Source organism: Podarcis filfolensis (genome assembly GCF_964270895.1).
Source record: "Podarcis filfolensis genome assembly, chromosome: 13".
Taxonomy (NCBI): domain Eukaryota; kingdom Metazoa; phylum Chordata; class Lepidosauria; order Squamata; family Lacertidae; genus Podarcis; species Podarcis filfolensis.
The window spans coordinates 10,020,964-10,043,004 of record NC_139615.1 but is presented as its reverse complement, the minus strand read 5'-3'; the positions used below and the strand labels follow the sequence as shown (position 1 = coordinate 10,043,004).

At 45.3% G+C, this 22,041-nt stretch overlaps 3 protein-coding genes across 3 annotated transcripts; 1 reads left to right on the top strand and 2 right to left on the bottom strand.

Moving 5' to 3' along the window:
* Window positions 1–1,630: 1,630 nt before the first annotated feature.
* On the top strand, window positions 1,631–2,569 carry LOC310747149 (olfactory receptor 4E2-like; the record flags this gene model as incomplete). Its single annotated transcript, XM_083581501.1, has 1 exon — window positions 1,631–2,569. The coding sequence occupies one exon, from the start codon at window positions 1,631–1,633 to the stop codon at window positions 2,567–2,569; it is 939 nt and encodes a 312-aa protein (XP_083437627.1).
* A 6,941-nt stretch (window positions 2,570–9,510) lies between these two features.
* Window positions 9,511–13,058, bottom strand: LOC310747140 (olfactory receptor 4E1-like). Its single transcript, XM_083581491.1, has 2 exons — window positions 13,010–13,058; window positions 9,511–10,488 (listed from the first exon to the last, which is right to left on the bottom strand). The coding sequence occupies exon 2, from the start codon at window positions 10,472–10,474 to the stop codon at window positions 9,527–9,529; it is 948 nt and encodes a 315-aa protein (XP_083437617.1). The 5' UTR covers window positions 10,475–10,488; window positions 13,010–13,058; the 3' UTR covers window positions 9,511–9,526.
* Window positions 13,059–15,587: 2,529 nt separating this feature from the next.
* LOC310747134 (olfactory receptor 4E1-like) lies at window positions 15,588–20,928 on the bottom strand. The gene is made up of 2 exons (XM_083581485.1): window positions 20,826–20,928; window positions 15,588–16,845 (listed from the first exon to the last, which is right to left on the bottom strand). The coding sequence occupies exon 2, from the start codon at window positions 16,836–16,838 to the stop codon at window positions 15,873–15,875; it is 966 nt and encodes a 321-aa protein (XP_083437611.1). The 5' UTR covers window positions 16,839–16,845; window positions 20,826–20,928; the 3' UTR covers window positions 15,588–15,872.
* Window positions 20,929–22,041: the final 1,113 nt, after the last annotated feature.

Sequence of the window (22,041 nt, the reverse complement as noted above, 5' to 3'; positions counted from 1 at the left end):
AAAAGCTTCTCCTCTCCTGCCATTTCCAGCAACTGGTATTCAGAAGCCTATTGCCTCAAGCTCAGAAAGCAGAGCATAAACATCACGGCTAGTAGCTGATAAAGCCTTCTCCATGAATTAGTCTGCTCTTCTCTTAAAGCTATCCAAGTTGGTGAGCATCACGGCCTCCAGTGGGAGTGAGTTCCATAGTTTAACCATGCACCGTATGGAAAAAAAGTGCTTTCTTTTATATGTCTTTAATCTTCCAACATTCAGCTACATTGTGTGCCCACGAGTTGCAGTGTTATGAGAGAAGGGGGAAACCTTTCTGTACCCATTTTCTCAGCATCATGCATACCGTGTATAAGACAATGCTTTTTGCTAAGCAAAATTAGGCAAAAATTGGGTGTTGTCTTATACAGGCATAGTGAATGCAGAGGGGGGACGTGTGATTAATGGCAGCAGCAAGCGGGAGATTGGCAGTGGCAATTGGGCGGGTGATTGGTGGCTGCGGCAAGGCCTGCTGGCGATTGGCTGTGGCTGTGGCAATTGGACAGGCGATTGGCAGCTGCGGCAAGTGGGCGGGTGGGCTGTTGGTGGTGGTGAGCAGGCAGACAATTGGCAGCTGTGGCGAGGCGTACGATTGGCAGTGGTTGAGGCAAGCAATCGGCAGTGGTGGGCAGGTGGGTGAGCAATTGGCGGAAGTGACCTCCCCCCGCCCAAAGCTAAACAACTTAATTTCTTAAATTCGGGTTAAAAAAATAGGAGTCGTTTTATATATGGGGGCATCTTATACACAGAAAAATACGGTAATTGTCTGCACCTCTATCATGTGCCCTTTTACTCACTTTTTCTCTAAACTATTGCAGCAGCCTTCATGCTGTGAATGTGCTTTAAATGTACCGTCTGCATGCAGCCTTATATACAATGGCAGCTCTGGCACTTTTGTACATGGAATGTGGGAAGGAAGTATCTTTTCCCTTTGCCTCAGTAACCAAAAGGGCTCCGGCCAGCTTTGCCTAGTGTCCAGCCTCTGAGGAAACAGTCAGTGATGTAGGATGTACAATATAAATTACTGCATTGGCCAGAATATAAGCCGCACCTGCAAATAAGCCGCACCTTTAAAATTCAAGGTGGGGGGAAGAAAAAAAGACAATACCCGAATATAAGCTGCTCCCTTAAAATTGGGTTACAGGCTGAAAAATCGCAGCAGTTGGTAGAATTGTAACTCTGAGCCAACTTAAGCCTTTGATCTTGCAAGCCCGCAAAAGTTACCGCACGATCGCTAAAATCGCAAACTGCTATTCAGTTGCTACAGTTCCACAGGCACTCACACCCTAAATGGCAAATGTAGAAGAAAATCCTACGGGTTAATTGCACAACAGTCTCAAGCTTGCAAATCGGCAAGGAAACATTTTTTTGTTCCATTTTGCCATATGTCTGCTTCAGCAGCGATATCGTAAAAACCAATTTTTGTAAGGTCGAAAATTTAAGCCGCCCTTTAACTTTTCACGGTCAGAATTTGGGGAAAAAGTGTGGCTTATATTCGGGACAATACAGTATTGTGTTTTATCAACAAATATATAGACAATCTGTGCTTTCCCCCTCTGTGTTCAGGTTCGCCTCATGGACCTCCCTCTGCTCTGTTTAAATGGATAGTCTAAACCACACCACAGTGACCCATTTTGTGTTCTTGGGGTTGACTGGCAACCGGCGGCGACTTGAGCTGGCTTTGTTTGCTATCTTCTCTGTCATCTACCTGCTCATCCTAGCAGGTAACTTCCTCATCATGGTGACTGTGGTTTGCGACCGGAGTCTCCACACCCCCATGTACTTCTTCCTGGGCAACCTCTCTTTCATCGACATCTGCCATTCCTCCGTCACCGCGCCAAAGATGCTCCACGACTTCCTGTTTGCCCGGAAGACCATCTCTTTTGGCGGCTGCATAGCCCAGCTCTTCTTCCTCCACCTCAGTGCCTGTGCCGAGATCTTCCTCCTCACCATCATGGCCTACGACCGCTATGTTGCCATTTGCCACCCGCTACAGTACATGTCCATCATGAGCCTGAAGGTCTGCGTCTGGTTGGTGGGTGCCCTTTGGGTGGGAGCCATGGTCCATTCCCTTGTGCAGACTGTCCTCACCATCCACCTCCCGTATTGCGGCCCTAATGTCATAGACAGCTTTTTCTGTGATGTTCCCCCGGTCATCAAGTTGGCCTGCACTGACACTTACTTGACAGGGCTACTGATTGTGTCCAATAGCGGCATGATCTCCTTGGTTTGTTTCTTGGCCCTCCTGGCTTCCTACATCATCATCCTGGTATCGCTAAGAGGGAGGACCGCCGAGGGGAGGCGCAAGGCCCTCTCCACCTGTGCTGCCCACCTCCTTGTCGTGGTGCTGTTCCTGGGGCCTTGCCTCGTCCTCTACACCCGCCCTGTCTCGAACTTCTCCATGGAGAAAGTGGTGGCTGTCTTCTACACCGTGGTGACTCCCGTGCTTAACCCGGTCATCTACACGCTGAGAAATGAAGAGGTGAAGCACGCCATGAAGAAACTCAGGGACCGGAAGGTCTTCTCTTTGAGGAAATGAGTGGCTGTTATCCTCAGGCGGGGAAAGATTGGCAGATGGTACAGATGGCGAATCTGTCAGTTTTGCTTTCTCTCAGCTTACTGTTTTTCCTCCAGGTAGGGTTGGGAGAGGTTCCCTGCCTGATACCTTAGACAGCCCTTGTGTAGACAATATTGAGCTAGGTGGACCTATGGTAGAAGAGAACTAGGACCTGGGAGACCACAGGGAGGGCGCCATGAAACTCACTGGATGTTGTGGCCCAGTCAACACCTTTCAGCCTAGCCTACCTCACAGAGTTTTTGTGGGGTTTAGTGAGGAGGGGAAGAACCATGTAAGCCACGTTGAGCTCCCTGGAGGAAAAGGTGGGGTGTAAAGGTAAGCGATGAATAAATAATAAATGAAATATTGTTTGTTTGTTTGTTTATTCCATAAACAAATGTTTGCTTCTCTAGGGCAGCCTGTAAGCTGGGATGTTAGGGTGAAGGGCAGACTAGCATCAACAACATGATATCAAATACGAATGATACATGATATGACATCAAATACAACATGATATCAATGCGAATACTAAACTGAACCTTCTAGGTCAGCACTGGACTTTCCCCCAAGCTTATCACACCAGAATTCAATCTCCCCCCCTCAAATGAATGTGCAATTTCAAAAGTAGCAACAAATGGAAGGATTGCCTCTGACCATGCACAGAGAATTTCCCTCTATTTACTAGGTGTTCTTCCCTTCCAAAGACTGAGGTAAAACTTCCCAGGTCAAACTAGACTCTCCACAGCATCTCTGTTTGGGACTCAACAACTTGAGACGGTCTCATTAGGATGGCAGGGACATTAAATTCAAAACAAAACAAAACAAAACAGATTGCAAGGTTTATTCCTTCCCCAATATAACGCTTTAAGCGGATCTCCCCACCCCACTCCCGCTCCTTCTTCACAGTCTTTTATGAAGTTTCTCCTGCACTTTTGCCCATCGCTCTTCCACCTCACGAAAACCTCTGTCTTCGTTTAATTAAAACCTTAGAAAGTTGCTGGTGAAGTTTCATCATCCACCGTTCCTCATCAAAGAAACTTTTAATAGGTTCCAGGGGGAGTTGATTAGAGCAAAGAAGACTTCCTTTTTCTTTTCTTGCTGTGGGACGACATGATGCAGGCAGGGGCCAAATGATCTCTCGATGTAAAGAATTGCAAGGATCGTGTGTGTGTGTGAGAGAGAGGAATATCCCTTTTTTACTAATGAAAGCTGAACAGGAAGGGTGGGATGAGCCAGCAAAAAGAGTTGGTGTTTTAGTGGGTGTTTTAGTCGGGGGTGCAGATGCTTTGTATACGCAAGAGGTCTTGGGTTCAAACCCTGGCATTTCTAGGTAGGGTTGGAGGAGATCTCAGTCCACTAGCAGTCAGTGTAGGCTAGAGAAGGGAAACCTTAGGGCGGAGGGAGGGACAAATGTGGCCCCTGGACAACTGTATCTGGCCCTTGGGATACTCTGCAGGCCACTCCCCCTATTCAGCCACACCCCAACTCCCCAGATCACTCTCACCACTGACCTTACTTTACTCTCCTAGGTGGAATCTAGACACATACAAAAAAACGCTGCGAAAATGCTAAAAAAAAGAAGTTTTGAAAAATATATTGAATTTGCCATAAGCCCACCATCACCATCTAGTGTCACATTTGTATAATACACTTAAAGCACACTTAAAACGTTATATTTGCAGCTGTATAGCTGCGTCCCTAGAGTGGTTTTTACCTGGCAAGAGTGTCACTCTATGATGCCTCTGGTTTGCCTGGATAGAGAGGGGCATGTAGAGAACAGGGAACATTTATATTCAATGCCCCACCCACTTTTGCCTCTGGCTCCGCCCACCTCTGGCATATGGCCCCCAGAAGGCAATTGTGTGCTGAAAATTTTTCCCTATCCCTCATCTACATGGAACCAGGGATGGTTCTGGTCTCCTCATAACACTGTCTCTAAGATAAGCTACATGCAAACATTACAAAGGCCTCAATGTTTTGTTTACAGTACGATCGTGTCTTGCGCAGGGGTTACATTCCGGAGATGGCACAAAGGTGCAGAAACGTGTACACTCAAATCCAGTGGCGTAGCGTGGGTTGCCAGCACCCGGGGCAAGGCAAGTAATTTGCGCCCCCTAACCCGTGGATTTGCGCCCCCTAACCCATGGATTTGCGCCCCCTAACCCTAACCCCCAGATGTTGCACCCGGTGTGGCCGGCCCCCCTACACCCCCCACGCTACGCCACTGCTCAAATCACCCCCTTGGAACCGCAACCAAAACCAGAAAGGGACATAAGATAACGGCAATGCTTTGCAGCTTCCTTTGGAGACATCTTTTCCCTTCACCCAGAAGAGCAATATCCAGCCACTTTTGATTGATGGGGTCTGTGTAGAAAGGGTAACAACGTTCAGATTTTTGGGCATTGAATTACAAGAGGATCTGTCCTGGTGTGTCAACACAAGGGGGCTTGTGAAGAAGGCGCAGCAGAGACTGTACTTTTTGAGAATTCTAAGGAAAAACCATCTTCCGCAGAAACTGCTGCTTGCCTTCTATCACTGTGCCATTGAGAGCGTGCTCACTTATGGCTTATGTGTGTGGTACGGAAGCTGTACTACCCAGGACAGGATGGGGTTGTGCAGAGTTGTTAAGGCAGCAGAGAGCATTGTTGGCTGCCCACTCTCCACCTTAGAGCAGATTTATGCCACAAGGTGCCATAGGAAGGCACTGGACATAGTAAAAGATCCATCGCATCCTGGTCACTGTCTCTTCGAGCTCCTGCCGTCGGGACGGAGATACAGGACGATGAAGACAAGAACGAGCCGTCTTAAGAACAGCTTCTTCTCCAGAGCGATCTCAGCCCTGAATGGGAAGCCTGGACTTTGAAAGTCATCTAATCTTCCTTGCTGTACTATACTGTATTGTTTTAATTAGTGTTTTTATGGAGCAGTCAAGTAATTTCGTTGTCCCTGAGAGGGGGCAATGACAATAAAGATATTATTATTATTATTATTATTATTATTATTATTATTATTATTATTATTTGTGGGTCCATTGTGTTCCAAAGCCCAAAGCAACCTTTGACTCTTTAGCAATACCAACAGTGAGCAGCGAGTGGGTGTTAAGGTTTTCGGTTTTCATCAACCAAGGGTTGTGTGGCGAGTTCCCGCCTCCCCCCAGCAGAAATAAAGACACGACACACTGAATATAAGGTTAAATGGGCAAATTAGGCCACAACTTTATTGATTACTGGAATGAGTGGTATTGGCCTCAGGCATTGGTCCTATCGACTAGCCGGCTTCAGCCCAATTGCGTGAATTGCAAGGGTTAACCACCAGTAGGGGGAGTCCCGCTGAGGCACGTCAACTAGGAGCTCCCTCGGGGTCACCGCTTGGCTTAGGCCCACACCTCCATAGGCTTCGGACAGGGCAACGCCCCCCGGAGTCCTTTATCGGACTACCCTTTGTTGTGGGGGGAGGCGATGGCACTTCCTCCCCCCCTTCCAATACTCTTAACCCTCCCTAACCAATGCCTAGCCGCCAAACCGGGAGTTGTGACGAGTTGCTACGAGGTAGGCGAAAAACCAAATGGCTAAAATTGCCAAGTGGGAAAAATTCCTACCAGGCCCCTTGCGGCGACCAACATACGTCCATAGCAATGTCAAGGAGCCTGCCTAAAGGGAGGGAGGGTGGGAAACGGAGTCAGCTGGCGTGGTGAAAAGAGGGCGAGCCTCGGCCGCGCCGGCCCTAAATAGGGCAGGCCACACCCCCCAGCCACCCGATTGGATGGCTGGGTGGGTGATGCGGCCGAGGATTCCCCTAGGTCTTGCGGGGGCTGGGAGCAGCCCCCGAGCATGTGGGGTGGGCGTGAAGCCCACAACCCCACCTCCTCCCAAGCTCGGAAGTGGCTGAAGTGGTGGTGAGAGTTGCAGGCCATCTGAAGGGCCACAGGTTCCCCAGGCTTGACCTCCAACTCCCAAGATATTTGGCTCCCTTGGATGCACCACACAGGCTCGTGGAAATAGGACTGCTATAGTCTTTGGGCAAAAGGGGCTCACTTGTCTTCCTCCAGATGTTGATGGATTACTACTAGGACTGCCATACTAGAAGTTTTCCTGGACATGTCCGGAAATCGCATTGTTGAAATGGTGTCTGAATTGGCAAAAACCTGGACGTATGGCAACTAGGGTGACTTTTAAAGAAGAATGCATCAAAAATACCCCCAAAGCCCGAAGACAAACATCTTCCTCAAAAAAGCTCAACTTTGTGTGGCCCCCTAAGAAAAAAGGTCAACAATGTTGTCTGGCAAACCCTAATTACTACCCCATAAGTCCTGACCACCAACTATTTAGAGTGGGGTTGATGGGAGTTGGGATGTTCAAATAATATGTGGAGGAGAGCCTGTTGGCTACCTACTTGACCAATGAGTTACATGCCTCCCCTCTGTGTATGTGTGTGTGTGTGTGTGTGTGTGTGTGTGTGTCTGTGTCTGTCTGTCTGTCTGTCTATCTATCTATCTATCTATCTATCTCAACATGTGCCTTCAGGATTTGCCTTTGCTGCAACAGGCACCATCCCTGAGCAACCAGCCCCTCCAAAATCTGAGCGTCAAGAGTCCTGGTAACTCTAGTGGCAAGTGTAGTATCCAAGGCCTGAGTGAAACTGGCATCTTCTATGCCATGAAGAAGATTATTTGAGCCATCCCTCCACCTTTGTTTAGAAACTTCTCAACTCATGGCATGAAGGCTGAAGCAGGGTTTGAAGCCTTCAGGACCTGGCCTGCCGTGATGATGTCATCACAATGCACCTGAACCTGGATGTGCCTGGTGTGCCAGAGGGCCACATTCCAGTGGTGGTGGGAAGAGCCAGAGGCATAATGCGGACCCTCCAACATCCCTCAGATGAAAATAGGGACATTTCTCACTCTACCCCAACTGACCCTCCTCAACCACCCATTTTTTGCCCACCCGCCCTGGCAGAGCATTTCCTATCAGAAGAAGGGCGAGCATCCATCATCCTGAGAAAACCCCTTCACCCCGATTTTATTTTATTCTTCAGTAGATTTACAAAAACAAAAACAAGGCACGAATAAATAAATATTAGGAAAGGGCACAATTAACAAAGCATTTTTAAAATAAAAATAAAAATCAAGACTCCTTGTGCTCCACTCCTCCTTTCTTCCCACCCAGGACGGCTCTGCCCTCTGCTTGCCCCTCAGAGCCAGTTCCTCATGTGAAATATACTCAGAGTCGCAAAGTGATTTCATGCTCTTTATTCAGCTCATAGTGGTGAGGAGGAATGAATGAATGTCCCCTCAAAGTATCTGCTTTATATACATTATTTACACAATGGGCTGCACATGATTGGCTAATTCCGGAATTCTACTGTAAGCCAATCAGGTTGTGGATTCACTTCTATCTGGAGCATGATTGGGTGGTTCCTGCCAACCAATCATACTGCTGCATTGTTCTAGGACCAATCAGACTGCTGCTTCTGAATCCTATTGTTCTAGGACCAATCAGACTGCTGCCTTTTGGATCCTATTGTTCTAGGACCAATCAGACTGCTGCAGTTTGGATCCTATTCAACTCAGTACATAACATCATGGTTCCTCATGGTCCTTGGTGGCAGCGGTCTCTTCTCCTCCTCACCTACTCTCCAGCAACTGCTAGGAGCTGTCCGAGAAAGGAGGCCGGCAGTGGCAGCCCTGGAAGGGCAACAGGAGGCTCCCTCACAGCTGCTGAGGACAAGCAACAGGTCATTCTCCTCCCTGAGCTCAGCAGCAGCAGCAGCAGGGGGAAATGAAATAAGGACATTCCAGGATCACATCAGAAGCTGGGATGGCTTTTGTAATTCCAGGACTGTCCCTGGAAAATCGGGACACTTGGAGGGTTTGATAATGGGCCAAGCAACATAGGTTGAATTTTAGCTTGCTACATTGGGCTGCTTTCTGCAGATGCTTTCACACCCCTCACTGGTCTCCAACCAGGCATTATCCTCTGATAATTTCAAGGACAAATTCCAGCAAGACAAAACCACTCAAGGATAGTGCGAAGTAGGAAAGGTGAAGGCCATGGCCTGAGGAGAGAGGAATGGCTGAAGAGGGATTATGGCCTGGGAAGAGACTCACAGGCCAGGCAGAGAGGTTTGGAGGGCCACATTAGGCCCCTGGGTTTTATGGTCCCAACCCCTCCATCTATAAAAGTTTGATACAAGTCCATCATGGAGCAGGCACAGATTGTAAGCGCACCTTGGATTAAAAACATATTTATACCACTTTAACAGCCACAACTTTCCCCCAAAGAATCCTGGGAAGTGTAGTTTGTTGAGAGACCCCTCGCAGAGCTATCATTCCCAGAAGTCTTAAGAAACTACAGTTCCCAAGATTCTTTGAGAAAAGCCACAAGGGTTAAAGTGGGGCAAGTCTGCTTTAAATATATGGTGCGGATGTGGCTGCAGACTCTGAAGGGCATTTCATCGATTGACTTCATGAAAATTATATACTGCTTGATTTTAAGAAACCTCCTCAAAGCATTTTGAGGAATAAAATAATGAAATCAGTTAAAAACAACAACAATGGTTAAAAACAACTATTTAACACATTCAAAAAATAACTAAAATCAACAAGCTAAAAACCAGATTAAAGAACATGTCAACATTCTACATGTCTAGATAGGCTTGCCTGAAACATTAGCAAATGTTGAAAAGAGTACAGTGAAGGGACCTGCTTGATGTCAGGGAGTTCCAAAGATCAGTAGGGAGCCTGCACTGAAATAAATCCAGTAAAACCAAGGTTTCAAATCCACTGCTGAATTCTGGGGTATACCCGAGTTCAATATGACATATTGTTTGCTGACTGTGGTCAAAAGCTGTTCCTTCTTACTAGTTTGCAAATGATGTTCGAAATAAAGCAGCTTTGCACTTTTATGAATGAATGAATGCACCATTTCATCCCTCTTCCTCCTAATGCCCTTTGCCTTCCAGATTGACCTGTCGGCCTCGCAGCTTGTTCAGGGCATTCAGCATGTCCTCGTTCCGCAGGGTGTAGATGACCGGGTTGAGCAGGGGGGTGACCGCCGTGAAGAAGATAGAAACCACCTTGTCCGCAGCCAAACTCTTGGCCGGTCTGAGGTAGATGAAGATGCAGTGGCCCAGGAATAAGGTGACCACCGTTAGGTGAGCAGCGCAAGTCGACAGAGCCTTCCTCCGCCCTTCAGAGAAGCGGTTCCTCAAGGAAACAAGGATGACCACGTAGGAGACCACCAGAACAACAAAGCAGACGACCGAGATCACCCCCGAGTTGGAGACGATGAGGATTTCGAAGACGTAAGTGTTGGCGCAGGCCAGTTTGATGACCAAAGGGACGTCGCAGAAGAAGTTGTCGATGCTGTTGGGGCCGCAGTAGGGCACATTGAGCGTCAACAGTGTCAGGGCTATGGAGTGCACCAAACCACCCAGCCACATGGCCACAGCCAACTGGAGGCAGACCCGGCGGCTCATGATGGTGCCGTAATGGAGGGGATTGCATATGGCGGCGTAGCGGTCGTAGGCCATGATGGTGAGGAGGAAGATCTCCGTGCAAGCAAAGAGGTGGAGGAAGAACATCTGGGCTATGCATTCCCCAAAGGAGATGGTCTTCGTCTCCGCTAGGAAGTCGGCGAGCATTTTGGGCATGACCACGGAAGAATGGCAGACGTCGATGAAAGAGAGGTTGCTGAGGAAGAAGTACATGGGGGTGTGAAGATGTTGGTCGTAGATGATGGTGACGACGATGAGAACGTTGCCAACTAGGATCAGGGAGTAGATAGCTGTGAAGAAAACGAAGAGCACCAGTTCGGTGCTGTGGCTAGTGGTCAAGCCTGACAGGACAAATGTCTTCACCGTAGTGACATTCTCTGGTACTGCATCCATCTCTGTGCTGGAGGCTGGAAGGGATGGAGGATAGAAACAGGGAGGATGAGAAACTGAAATTCTGATTGGCCTGGAGTCTCTTTGGGTGAAAACAGACAGAACCACCCCAAATACACAGGCAAAGGAGAGGGGACCTGATTTGTTTTTTCAAAGGAAAAGGAAGTTGAAATCTACTTCCACCTGTGATTAGTGTTACATGGCATTCAGAAACCTTGATTCTTTTTTTTTTTTAAGCTAAAAAACCAGCCGCAGACTCCCAGCAAAGGGAGAATGGATACAAAAGCTTACGGAATATGAAGAAATGGTGAAACTTACCGGAAGAATAAGAAATCAAGATAACAAACTTTTGATAAAAGAATGGAAATGGTTTATTGAATATTTACAGTAAACAGATAAAAACACTGGCAGGATTATTGTAATAACCTGCAGTTACGTAAGACTATATATTGAAAGAAAATAAATAAACAAGTAAGTTAAGTGAATTTGGATATGCAGAAGATATGAAAAATAAATTTAAGGAACCGCAGAAAGAGGGGGAAGGAAGTCAAGTTTTAAAACAGGGGTCAGCAAACTTTTTCAGCAGATCTTTCCCTTAGACCTTGTGAGGGGCTGGACTATATTTTGGAAAAAAGAAACAAAAAATGAATGAATTCCTATGCCCCACAAATAACCCAGAGATGCATTTTAAATAAAAGCACACATTCAATTCATGTAAAAACACGCTGATTCCCGGACCATCCGCAGGCCAGATTTAGAAGGCGATTGGGCTGGATCCGGCCCCCGGGCCTTAGTTTGCCTACCCATGTTTTAAAATGTCAAAATGATTCAGTGGCGTAGCGTGGGTTGTCAGCACCCGGGGCAAGGCAAGCAATTTGCGCCCCCTAACCCGTGGATTTGCACCCCCTAACCCTAACCCCCAGATGTTGCGCCCGGTGCCGCCGGCCCCCCTGCACCCCCCACGCTACGCCACTGAAATGATTGTAAAATCAGTGAAATGTATATATCTGAAAAGTGTAAATAATAATAATTTAAAAAACCAGCCGCAGATCTAGTTTGGGGCTGAGGCAGTGGGAGAGAGGAGGGTTAATTCCATCCTCTCTGCCATGTCTCTACTATGAGGAGGGGGAAAAGATATATGGTACTTCTTTCTATTGATAGATTTATGGATACGCCACCTTTTGAGTCATAGCTTGCCCGAGGAGGCTCAGAAACAAAAAAAAGGCAGCATCCACTTTGGCCATGATTAAGAAGGCCAGATAAAAACAAATAACAGGGGCGAAGGGGCAGTCCTATGGCGAGAGCTGCTGGGATGAGTAGCTTAAGATGCAGAGGATCTCCACCTCAGCTGGCTGATTCCCAACCTGGGTTCAGCCAGAGATACACTGGCATAATTTCCCGGCTCAACTGGCTAAGCTGGGGCTGGTGTAAGTGCCCAAAGGGGGGTCTTTGTGGAGCGTGGTGGGATCAGAGAGTGGGGAACCTAGGCTGGATCCTAAGAAAATTCTGCTCAATCATGTAACCGGGCAATCTGGTGTAAACTACTGTTTTAAAGGCTTGTTTCCCCTCTGCTAGGTGGAGACAGACCTGCAGCAGGAACCCAGTTGCTGAACAGGAGTTGGATCTGGTGTAACTTTAGGCCGGCTTAATTTACACCAACCAGCTCCTTGTGCATAGGATTGCTCCCTAGCAATCCTAAAAAAACCACAAAATCCCCGAAACTTTAAAACAGCAGTAGCCCATGAAAAGGACACTACAACAAATGACAGAACAGAAAGAGCAAAAGAGAGAGGAAGGAAGGAAGGAGGGAGGGAGGGAGGGAGGGAGGAAAGGAGGGAAGTGTACCCCTCAAGATGGCAATAGTTCAGTCTAATGATGGATGAATCGCTCAATTTCAGTTTCTCTCAGTTTCTCCATTTTTTGAGTCCTAAATTCATTTCTCCACATTTCTGGATCGGTTCATGATTTTTTTTTCCTTTACGAAAAGGTCCCTGCAAAAAGTCACCAGCATTTTTGTGCAAATTTCTCCTAACATACACAATTTTGTGTGCTATTTTGCCTACATGTTATTCTCATTATGCTGGATCTCATTTCTGCATTTGGGTAGTGCAAATGAAGAATACACACGGCTCCCTTGATGAACAATGCATTGACACCCATTTAAAAATTAACAACTGCTAGGACTTGGCTAATTTGTCCCAGTTTTGGACCTCAGTGACAGGTGTGATTTCGAGTATGTTTCCATATAGAATTTCAACAGAGAAGTTTTGTTCATTTAAGATCTGGTCAAATCCATAGGATAGATGTAAAGCACATCCAGAGCACATTGAAAGCACAGGACTTCCCCAACAAATTCTAGAAACTGTAGTTTCCCTCTTGCACAGCTGGAATTCCCAGCATCCTTAACAAATGGCGGTTCCCAGGATTCTTTGGGGGGGAGGAATTAATGCACTTTAAATGTGCATTATATGTGCTTTCAGGGAATGCTGTGCACCCCAACCCTCCCTTCTGCAACTGAATGAATAAAATGTCACTTACATTTCTTTCTGGAGGTGCTGGAGATTCTTAGGGTGGAGATATTTTTGGACAAGCGTCTAATGTTCAATTTATAAACAGTTTCTTCTGACTGCCTCTGAAGGCCATGCAGATCAGCTCAAGGGAATCAGAGAGAAGAACTTGTAATTTCAATACTCTCTTCAAAGCGCATTTTCATCCTTCCAGGCTGCCTTTCTAAGACAGTCCTAGCTGAATTTGCTTTGTATAAAATTGCTACTATAAAGTGTAGTCTTGGGCCAAATGAATAATCCTGCATATAAATTGCCTCTAAACCAATGTGAAGTTTAGATCCAGATCAGGTCTCTACATTTTGGTTTTCCTTTGGCATAATTCAAATATAGAAAGAATCCAAGTCTTCAGTTTCGTTCAAGTTTTGTTTCTTGAGAGACCTAAGGAGTTGTGGTTAAAGTAAGGACTACCCAACCCATAAGTAAGGGAAGCAAAAAGACTCATGACATGTTTCTTTGTCTCCTCTCGTTGCCAACTCTGGAGATCCTTTATGCTTTTCCTCCCTCAATATGCTTCTTATTCTGTCATAGCCAAGAATGTGTAACCCCGATAGGAGCATCAAAGTGAGGATTGCAAGTTGAAGTTCTCACAATTAAGTCACAGGGGAGGTCTTATGCAAGCTGCCCCAAAGTTTTAGAAATGTCAAAGTTAAGCCTGGCGTTGCTTAACAAGCCCTCTTAGGTTTTGAGGAATCGTGTGTCAATTTGGACAGAGAACAACACAACAATTGCCCATAATTGCACAACGGAAACTCATCCAGTGTAACTCCATTAATAGCACAGGTCTAGAACAGGTGATGCAGTGAGGATCACTAGCTAGATAATTTTAACCAAAGGTGGGTGGATTAGGCCAAAAGCCCATCTTCTTCAATATCCCATTCTCACAGGTAACTTATCAGATGCTTCCAAGAAGCTAGTGTGTATGTGATAATAGATCTATAGAATCTTTACAACATATACTATTCTGTTGTTCACTACATTCAGTTTCTCGGATCAGATTCTTGTCCCCTTTATTATCGGAAATCCCAGGTGACTCCTTGGAAACACAGCTAATATATTTATTGCAAGATTCTGATCCGAGTAGGTCCCTTTCTGTTGCCAGATTTCTGATAACAGTATTAGCTTATAAGAGGAAAAATGGATTACTCTATGATTATTGATTTTGCTCAAATAATATTGATATATATTGATAATTTGATATTTTAAGTGCTATATTGTTCTTATTTTAATGGAATTTAGAAACTTACGGTTTGAGATGTACCTGATTTTAACGTATTTTAATTTATTAATTTTATCTTGTTATACCTGTTTTGCTGTATGATGTATTGAATATGGGCCTATGGCCGTAATAAACTAAACTAACTAACTTCCAAGAAGCCTGCAAGCAGGACTTGAGAATCACAGTGCTCTCCCCACTTGGGATTCCCAAGAACTGGTTTTCAGAGGCAGAATAAAAGCCTGAAAGGAAATGAAGTATGGCTGGGAGATCCAGCAATGTTTGAGTTTGGCTGACCCTCTACTGGTCACCCAGTCTATACATGAACATGAAATTTATTATGGTCATAGACCAGCTTGAGAAACACAAATGACACTACAATCCCAAAAGCAAAACAAACATTCAAAACAATATACAACAATGGATTTTAAGTTTAAAAGCGTGATAGGCATATAAACACATAAAAACTTTAAAATAGACTACCTTAGAGAAATAACCCAAAGTCACCTGTGGATCCGGGTTTGGGAATTTTCTTAACAAACTAGATTGAATCGAGGGATGGTCTGTGTCTACAGATCTGTGCGCAGAATCTGGCGACAATCCGGGTTGTCTTGTGGTCTTTGCCTAACAGGAGAAGATCAAATTTTTGCTTTACCGGGAGGTCAGCAAGCCTCACCAGCAGGGGGTCAATGGTTTCTCTATGTGCCTCATCGTAAAAGGGACATCTAAAAAATATGTGTTCAGGGCTTCCTATCTCCCCCAAAGGACAGGCGCAAATTCTCTGGTCATATGGGACTTTTTTAAAGGATCCTTCCAAGACCGGCGAGGGCAGAGCCGAGCTTCTGGCAAGTGTAAAAGCCCTTCTTGCATTTCTGGATACAAAAAAAAAAAAAAAAAAAAAGAAAGAAAGAAAGAGATATATAGCTGGTGCAGCTATATATCTCTCGATTTCTACAATTTTGTAGTCGGGGCACCTTAAGCAGTCCTGTTGTCTCTCGGTGTCTATAATTCTTTGTCTAACCATTGCTTTTGCTTGGCCCAAAGTATGGTTGGGAGACCCAGCAATGTTTGAGTTTGGCTGACCCTTTTCTGGTCACCCAGTCTATACCACTTCAGACTGCAGGTCCTCTATAGGGGGAAAGTCCATGCATGCAGAAAGCTAGAACATGATGCAGGATATACCTGCAAAAAATAAATAAATGCTGTTCTGGAATAACCTTTCTTTCTATGGGGTGGGCACATTTACAAGTGCCACATTGCCAAGTGCCTGTTTCACACTTAATGAAGGCTCAATCTTTAGTGTGCCTGTTCTCTGGAACTCCCTGCCACTAGTAACATAATGAGGATAAGTCTTTTGTGATTGCAGGAGTTCGAAATTTGATCAGGGGGATCAGGAAACTGTCTTAACTCATGTACCCAAGTTGAAAAGCTCTGAGTGCCAGGTTCTCCTCTATGTTCCAAACCCCACATTTTCATGGTGAACCCATGGAAGATGTGCAGTGCTTGAGATCCATAGGGTTCCATGCCTGCTTGCCTGATTTCACCCTGGCTGTGGTGACATTTCACTTGGGCCCTTCTCCCCACCTTCCCTCTGTACCTCCTCATAGGTACAGTCAGACCCTCACTTTTTCTCCGCTGTCACCTTCCTGCCAAACAGTTTGTTGAGTGCCTGCTTCATGTCCTCGTTCCTCAGCGTGTAGATGATGGGGTTGAGCAGAGGGGTGACGGCAGTGAAGAAGACCGACACCACCTTGTCCTCCGAGAAGCTGGTGGAGGGGCGGGAATAAATGAAGATGCAATGCCCCAGGAAGAGGGTCACCACCGTGAGGTGGGCCGCGCATGTGGAGAGTGCCTTGCGCCGGCCTTCCACAAAGCGTTTGCGGAGGGAGACCAGGATGATGCCATAGGAGACCACCAGGACCACGAAGCAGACCACAGAGATCAGCCCCGAGTTGGAAACAATGAGGATCTCAATGACGTAGGTGTCTGTGCATGCAAGCCTGATGACCGGGGGGACGTCACAGAAGAAGTTGTCGACCTTCTGGGGCCCACAGTAGGGTAGCTTGATGGTCATGCCAGTCAAGGCGAGAGAGTGCACTGTGCCACCCAACCAGATCGTGCCGGCCAGCAGGAGGCAGACCTTCTGGTTCATGATGGTGAGGTAATGCATCGGGTTGCAGATGGCCACATAGCGGTCATAGGCCATGACGGTGAGGAGGAAGATCTCAGTGCAGGCAAAGAGGTGGAGGAAGAACATCTGGGCCACGCAGCCCCCGAAGGAGATGGTCTTTGCAGTTGAGAGGAAGTCAGCCAGCATCTTGGGCACAGTGACTGTGGCGTGGCAGATGTCGATGAAGGAGAGGTTGCTCAGGAAGAAGTACATGGGAGTGTGCAGCCCCTGGTTGTGGATGATGGTGACCACAATGAGAATATTGCCAGCCAAGGTGAGCAGGTAGACCACCAGGAAGACCACAAAGAGCACCAGCTGCGTCCCAGGGTCATTGGACAGCCCCACGAGGATGAACTCGGTCACCGAGGTCTGGTTTGGGGCTACCACAGTCCAGTTTGGAACCACACGTTCTTCCATTTCTGTTCTAGAGAAAGGGAAAGGGCAGAAGAACATTTTGAGTGACCTAGAAGGTCCTTTATTTATTATTTCATACACTCTACATACTGTTTGATTGAAAAGAGAAACCCTCAGAGCTGTTTACAGATTGAAGATATCTGATTTATACAAACTTGCAACATATGAACAGCTTGCATATGAACGCAGACTTGCCGTGGACAAATTCAATGATATTTGGAATCCATTCTTACAAATACTGTAACAGGTGAAGATCTTCATATTATACAACTTTGTAAAGTACAGTCATACCTCTGGTTGCGTTCGCTTCATGTTGTGGATTTTTGGGTTGCGAACGCAGCAAACCCGGAAGTATATACTTCTGGGTTTCGCCATGCGCGCACAGAAGTGATCTGCGTGCTTCACACATGCGCAGAACCACTCTATTGTGCTTCACGCACGTGCAGTAGCGACGCTTTACTTATGGACTTTTTGGGGTGCAAACGGACTTTGGGGGAAGCTCACAGAGAGGGCATGAAAGCAATGGCCCATTCCTACTATTGGCTCCCTAGAAATTGTCCTCTAATGGCATAATTGCCTTTGACCATGGAGGTTCTATATAGCTATCATGGTCAGTGTGTGGAGAGGTTACTGGTTTGTTTCTGATTATGCATTTTGTGTTTTTATATTGTAATTTTATATTGTGAACCGGCCTAAGACCTGTGGGTACAGGGCAATATGCAAATTTAAATAATAATAATAATGATATGCATTATACATTTAAAGTACTGTAGTACCACACCATGTTTTCAAGCAAGTCATGGCTTCCCATGAAGAATCCTGGGAACTGTAGTTTGTAAAGGGCAGTGAGCATTATTGGGAACTCCCTATTCCCACCATACAGCTGCAATTCTCAGAATTCCCCGGGAAGAGGGATTGACTGTTAAGACTTGAAACAAGAGGCAGGATCCGAGTTTAAGGGGACATTCTAGCCTGACAAAATCACTCAGGTCGGCTGCAGAGGAAGGGCTAGGAATGGGTTTGGTTGGGGAAGGGTGCATGGCCCATGGAAAACCCTGAGGGCCACACAAAGAGGCTTGGAGAACCACCTTCAGCCACCAGCCCTGAGGTTCTGCACCACAACCTGCCTCTTCTGACCAGCAGTGGGTCTTCAGGGCTTCACTTTCCCAGTCCTACCTGGAGATGCCAGGAGCTGAATCTGGAACCTTCTGCATGTAAATATCTATTCTTCAGCACTGTGGTGCTGAACAGGGTGGATTTGATTTAAATCAAATCGATTTAAATCACTAGTCAGTAAGACTTGATTTAAATCATTTTTTTTGTACAGATAGACTCATTCTTGCTGCTATAATCTTAATATTTACAACCAGATGAAGGTTTCATTTTTGGAATTATAAATTTTCAGAGTAGTTTTTACCAAAAATTACTGATTTGGTTATACTCTTAGAAATACATAGATAATTATGAAATTTTTGTGAGGTTTAATAAGTTAACTGTTTATGTTTGGACAACTTTTCTTCTGTATCTTATTGGAAGGAGAAAAATAATCATTTTCATAATAACAATTTAAGCAATTTATTTAACTAAAACAGTAACATTACACCATATGTATCCATGTTTGTTAACTGATGTGGTTAAACATTTTTTTAAAAAAACACCTTAGACTGAGTTTTAGCACACATATAAAACTTGAAACAAATCCTTATTTGTTTCCTAATTTGAAACAAATCCTTATTTGTTTCTAATTTCCTGGGGGAAATTCGTGGAATATCTGGAATGTATAAGTAATGCTCAGATAACGCTAAGGGGATTTAAAGAAGCACTGTGAAAAATCAAGGGATATTGGCTAAAGGGAACAAATAGAAAGATATAAAGAATGTCAATATAAAACTAAGAAATGCGTAACTTATTTGATAGCTACGAATGATTTACGGAATAACTGAAGGAAGTCTAAAATAAGAGTAAGATGTGAAACAATTGATGTGAATTAATGTATTTATTGTTTTTGATGTAAATTAATAAAAATTATTTCAAAAAAAAAACCAAACAAAAACAAATCCTTATTTCCTGATGAATCCTTTGGACTATAATGTAACTTAAATAGAAAACTATATTTAGAAAGATTTTTCCTCCAAAAGCATTTTATTTTAAAAACCCCAATTTAAATTAAAAAAAATCCAATTTTTAAAAAAGAAAATCCTATTTAAATTTTTAAAATCCATTTTTTAATTTTTTTTAAAAAAACACATTGATTTTTTAAAAAAAATCATAGATTTTTATCCATCCTGGTGCTGAATAACCCTGAAGCCTGTTCTGCTTCTCCATATGGGTCAAATCTTTGACACAATGATCTTCCTATCCACCCATGTATTCTGTCCCCTGTACACCCATACCACCAACTTTTAGGTAAAGGTAAAGGAACCCTGACAGTTAAGCCCAGTCGCAAACGACTCTGGGGTTGCGGCGCTAATCTCGCTTTACTGGCCGAGGGAGCCGGTGTTTGTCCGCAGACAGTTTTTCCGGGTCATGTGGCCAGCATGACTAAGCCGCTTCTGGTGAAACCAGAGGAGTGCATGGAAACGCCAGTTACCTTCCCACCGCAGTGGTACCTATTTATCTACGTACTTGCACTTTGATGTGGTTTCGAACTGCTAGGTTGGCAGGAGCAGGGACCGAACAATGGGAGCTCGCCCCGTCGCGGAGATTCGAACAGCTGACCTTCCAATTGGCAAATCCTAGGCTCAGTGGTTTAACCCACAGTGCCACCCGCATCCCCTACCACCAACTCTTAGTTAACCATATATGTGGCATCTCACCCTCGGGATTGTGGGTGCCCACTGCCACAATGTGGACATGTGATGTCACACACACACACAACTCTTCCTCCACTTCTGAGCTCCCCTCTCTGGAAAAGGGTGCCTTGCTCACTGGCTGTGGAGGACAGAGCTGAACTGCTTCTCTCTCGGAATTACGATTCTCTCCGCACAGAACTACAATTCCCAGAGTTCCATGTGAAGAAGAACTGGCCATTCTGATAATTTTAGCTCCGTGAGGGGAACAGGGGGCTCCTAATAGCTCTCAGCACCTCTTAAGAAATTACATTTTCTTCCTGGGATTCTTTGGGAGAATCCCCCTTCTTTGAGAGAGGAGAAGAGAAGAAGGATTGTAAAGAGTAGTAAAGAAATAAGGCAATGCAGCCAGATTGCTTTCAAATGAAATATAGATAATTGTTGCTATAGCTTCACTATGGTAACCATACAGGGACCATACAAGTACACCTTAATTCAGAGGTGGTAAGGGATGTGGGAGAGATTTGATTCAGGCCACGTTTAAAGATGAACCTATTAACTTCGCTCTTTCTGAAACAATATAAGCATCGACACACAGCCATCCATCAAAACCCACACTTATCTAAATCTTGCAGTGAAGGTCTCCGGCCAACGAAGCTTTACAAAAATGCATATATTAGGGGAATGAACATAACAGTAGAAATAACATACAAAAATGCGTTACGTTAGGAGCAAGTGCTCGCAAAAATGTTTACTCTAGTCAAAACCGCATACAAAATCTGTTTCTTCAGAGAAATTCTCACTGTTTAGCCCTTGCCATCCTTGAGATTTCCCCTATCAAAATCACACACAAACACGCACACACACACAGAGCTGCTGTTAATTTTGCTGGAGAAAAATGAATCCAGATTTTTTTCGTACATTGGGGCAAATGCAATAGGAGCTTTGGTGTGCGTGTGTGTGATTTTGATCAGAAAAACTGCTTTGGGGAGCATTAAACACCTCTTTTCCCTGGTCTGAACTGCCTTCACACCCACATCCTTGCTTAAGATTTATCTTAAAAGAAGCAGAAGAAGAGGAGCAGGAGAAACTGATAAGGAGTCTTATTTCAAACCTCTAAGAAAGTTATTTTAGCATCAACCAACCCCTCAATCTTTTCAAGTGATCCATGCTTTCAAATGATAAATAAAAAAAAAAAGACCTGCAAGGTTGCAGTGGCCTCGGGATTATAGCTGCCGTTCTCCACTGTTGTCTTCTGAAAAGTTTAAGAACCAGGTTGCAGCATTGCTTCTCTCAGGGTATATAACCTTCTGCTGTTTTGCATCAATCCAGGCTCTTGCCAACTTCACTTTGTAGCAAGTCAGCCCCTCAGAGATCAGAAGTCCTGACAGGCACCACAAGGGAGATAGTACGTTCAAAACTTCCACGATGTTTTCGAACATTTGTACAGCATCACTGTTTTCTGCAAAGGGAAGGAAAAAACGACTTTATTCTTTAATTTGGATTCTCTGCTGTTCTGATACAATGTGATGTGCTTTTGTGCTGCCCGGTGAGATGAGATATGAAGGAGCCCTTGAATAATGGTGGTGAGGAGGAGACAAGAGCCCACAAGCCTGACTCCCCCCCAATTTCAGCCTATTCATGCCCCTCCCTGAGATGTGGAAGCTCTGGCCCTGCAGTTGTTGCTGGACTTGAACTCCCACCATCCCCTGCTATTCTGCTTGGGACTGATAGGAGTTTGAGTTCAGTGACATCTGGAAGAAGAAGAAGAGTTTGGATTTGATATCCCGCCTTTCACTCCCCTTCAGGAGTCTCAAAGCGGCTAACATTCTCCTTTCCCTTCCTCCCCCACAACAAACACTCTGTGAGGTGAGTGGGGCTGAGAGACTTCAAAGAAGTGTGGCTGGCCCAAGGTCACCCAGCAGCTGCATGTGGAGGAGCGGAGACGCGAACCCGGTTCCCCAGATTACGAGACTACCGCTCTTAACCACTACACCACACTGGAGAACTAGAGGGGTCCAGGGCAGCCTCATACAAAGTGTGCCAGGGGTGGCATCTCACTCTCAGGCCCGTGGGTGCCCACTGCCACAGTGCAGACATGTGATGTCACACACACACAAAACTCCCTACCTGGAAAAGGGTGCCTTTCTCACTGGCTGCCGAAAACAGAGCTGAACTGCTTTTCTCTTGGAACAACAATTCTCTCCGCACAGAACTACAATTCCCAGAGTTCCATGTCAAGAAGAACTGGCCATTCTGATAATTTTAGCTCTGTGAGGGGAACAGGGGTCCCCTAACAGCTCTCAGCACCTCTTAACAAACATTTATCTATTTATTTATTGAATTTATATATCGCCCTATACCTGGAGTCTCAGGGCGGTTCACAGAACAAAATCAAAATATAAAACCACAAAATA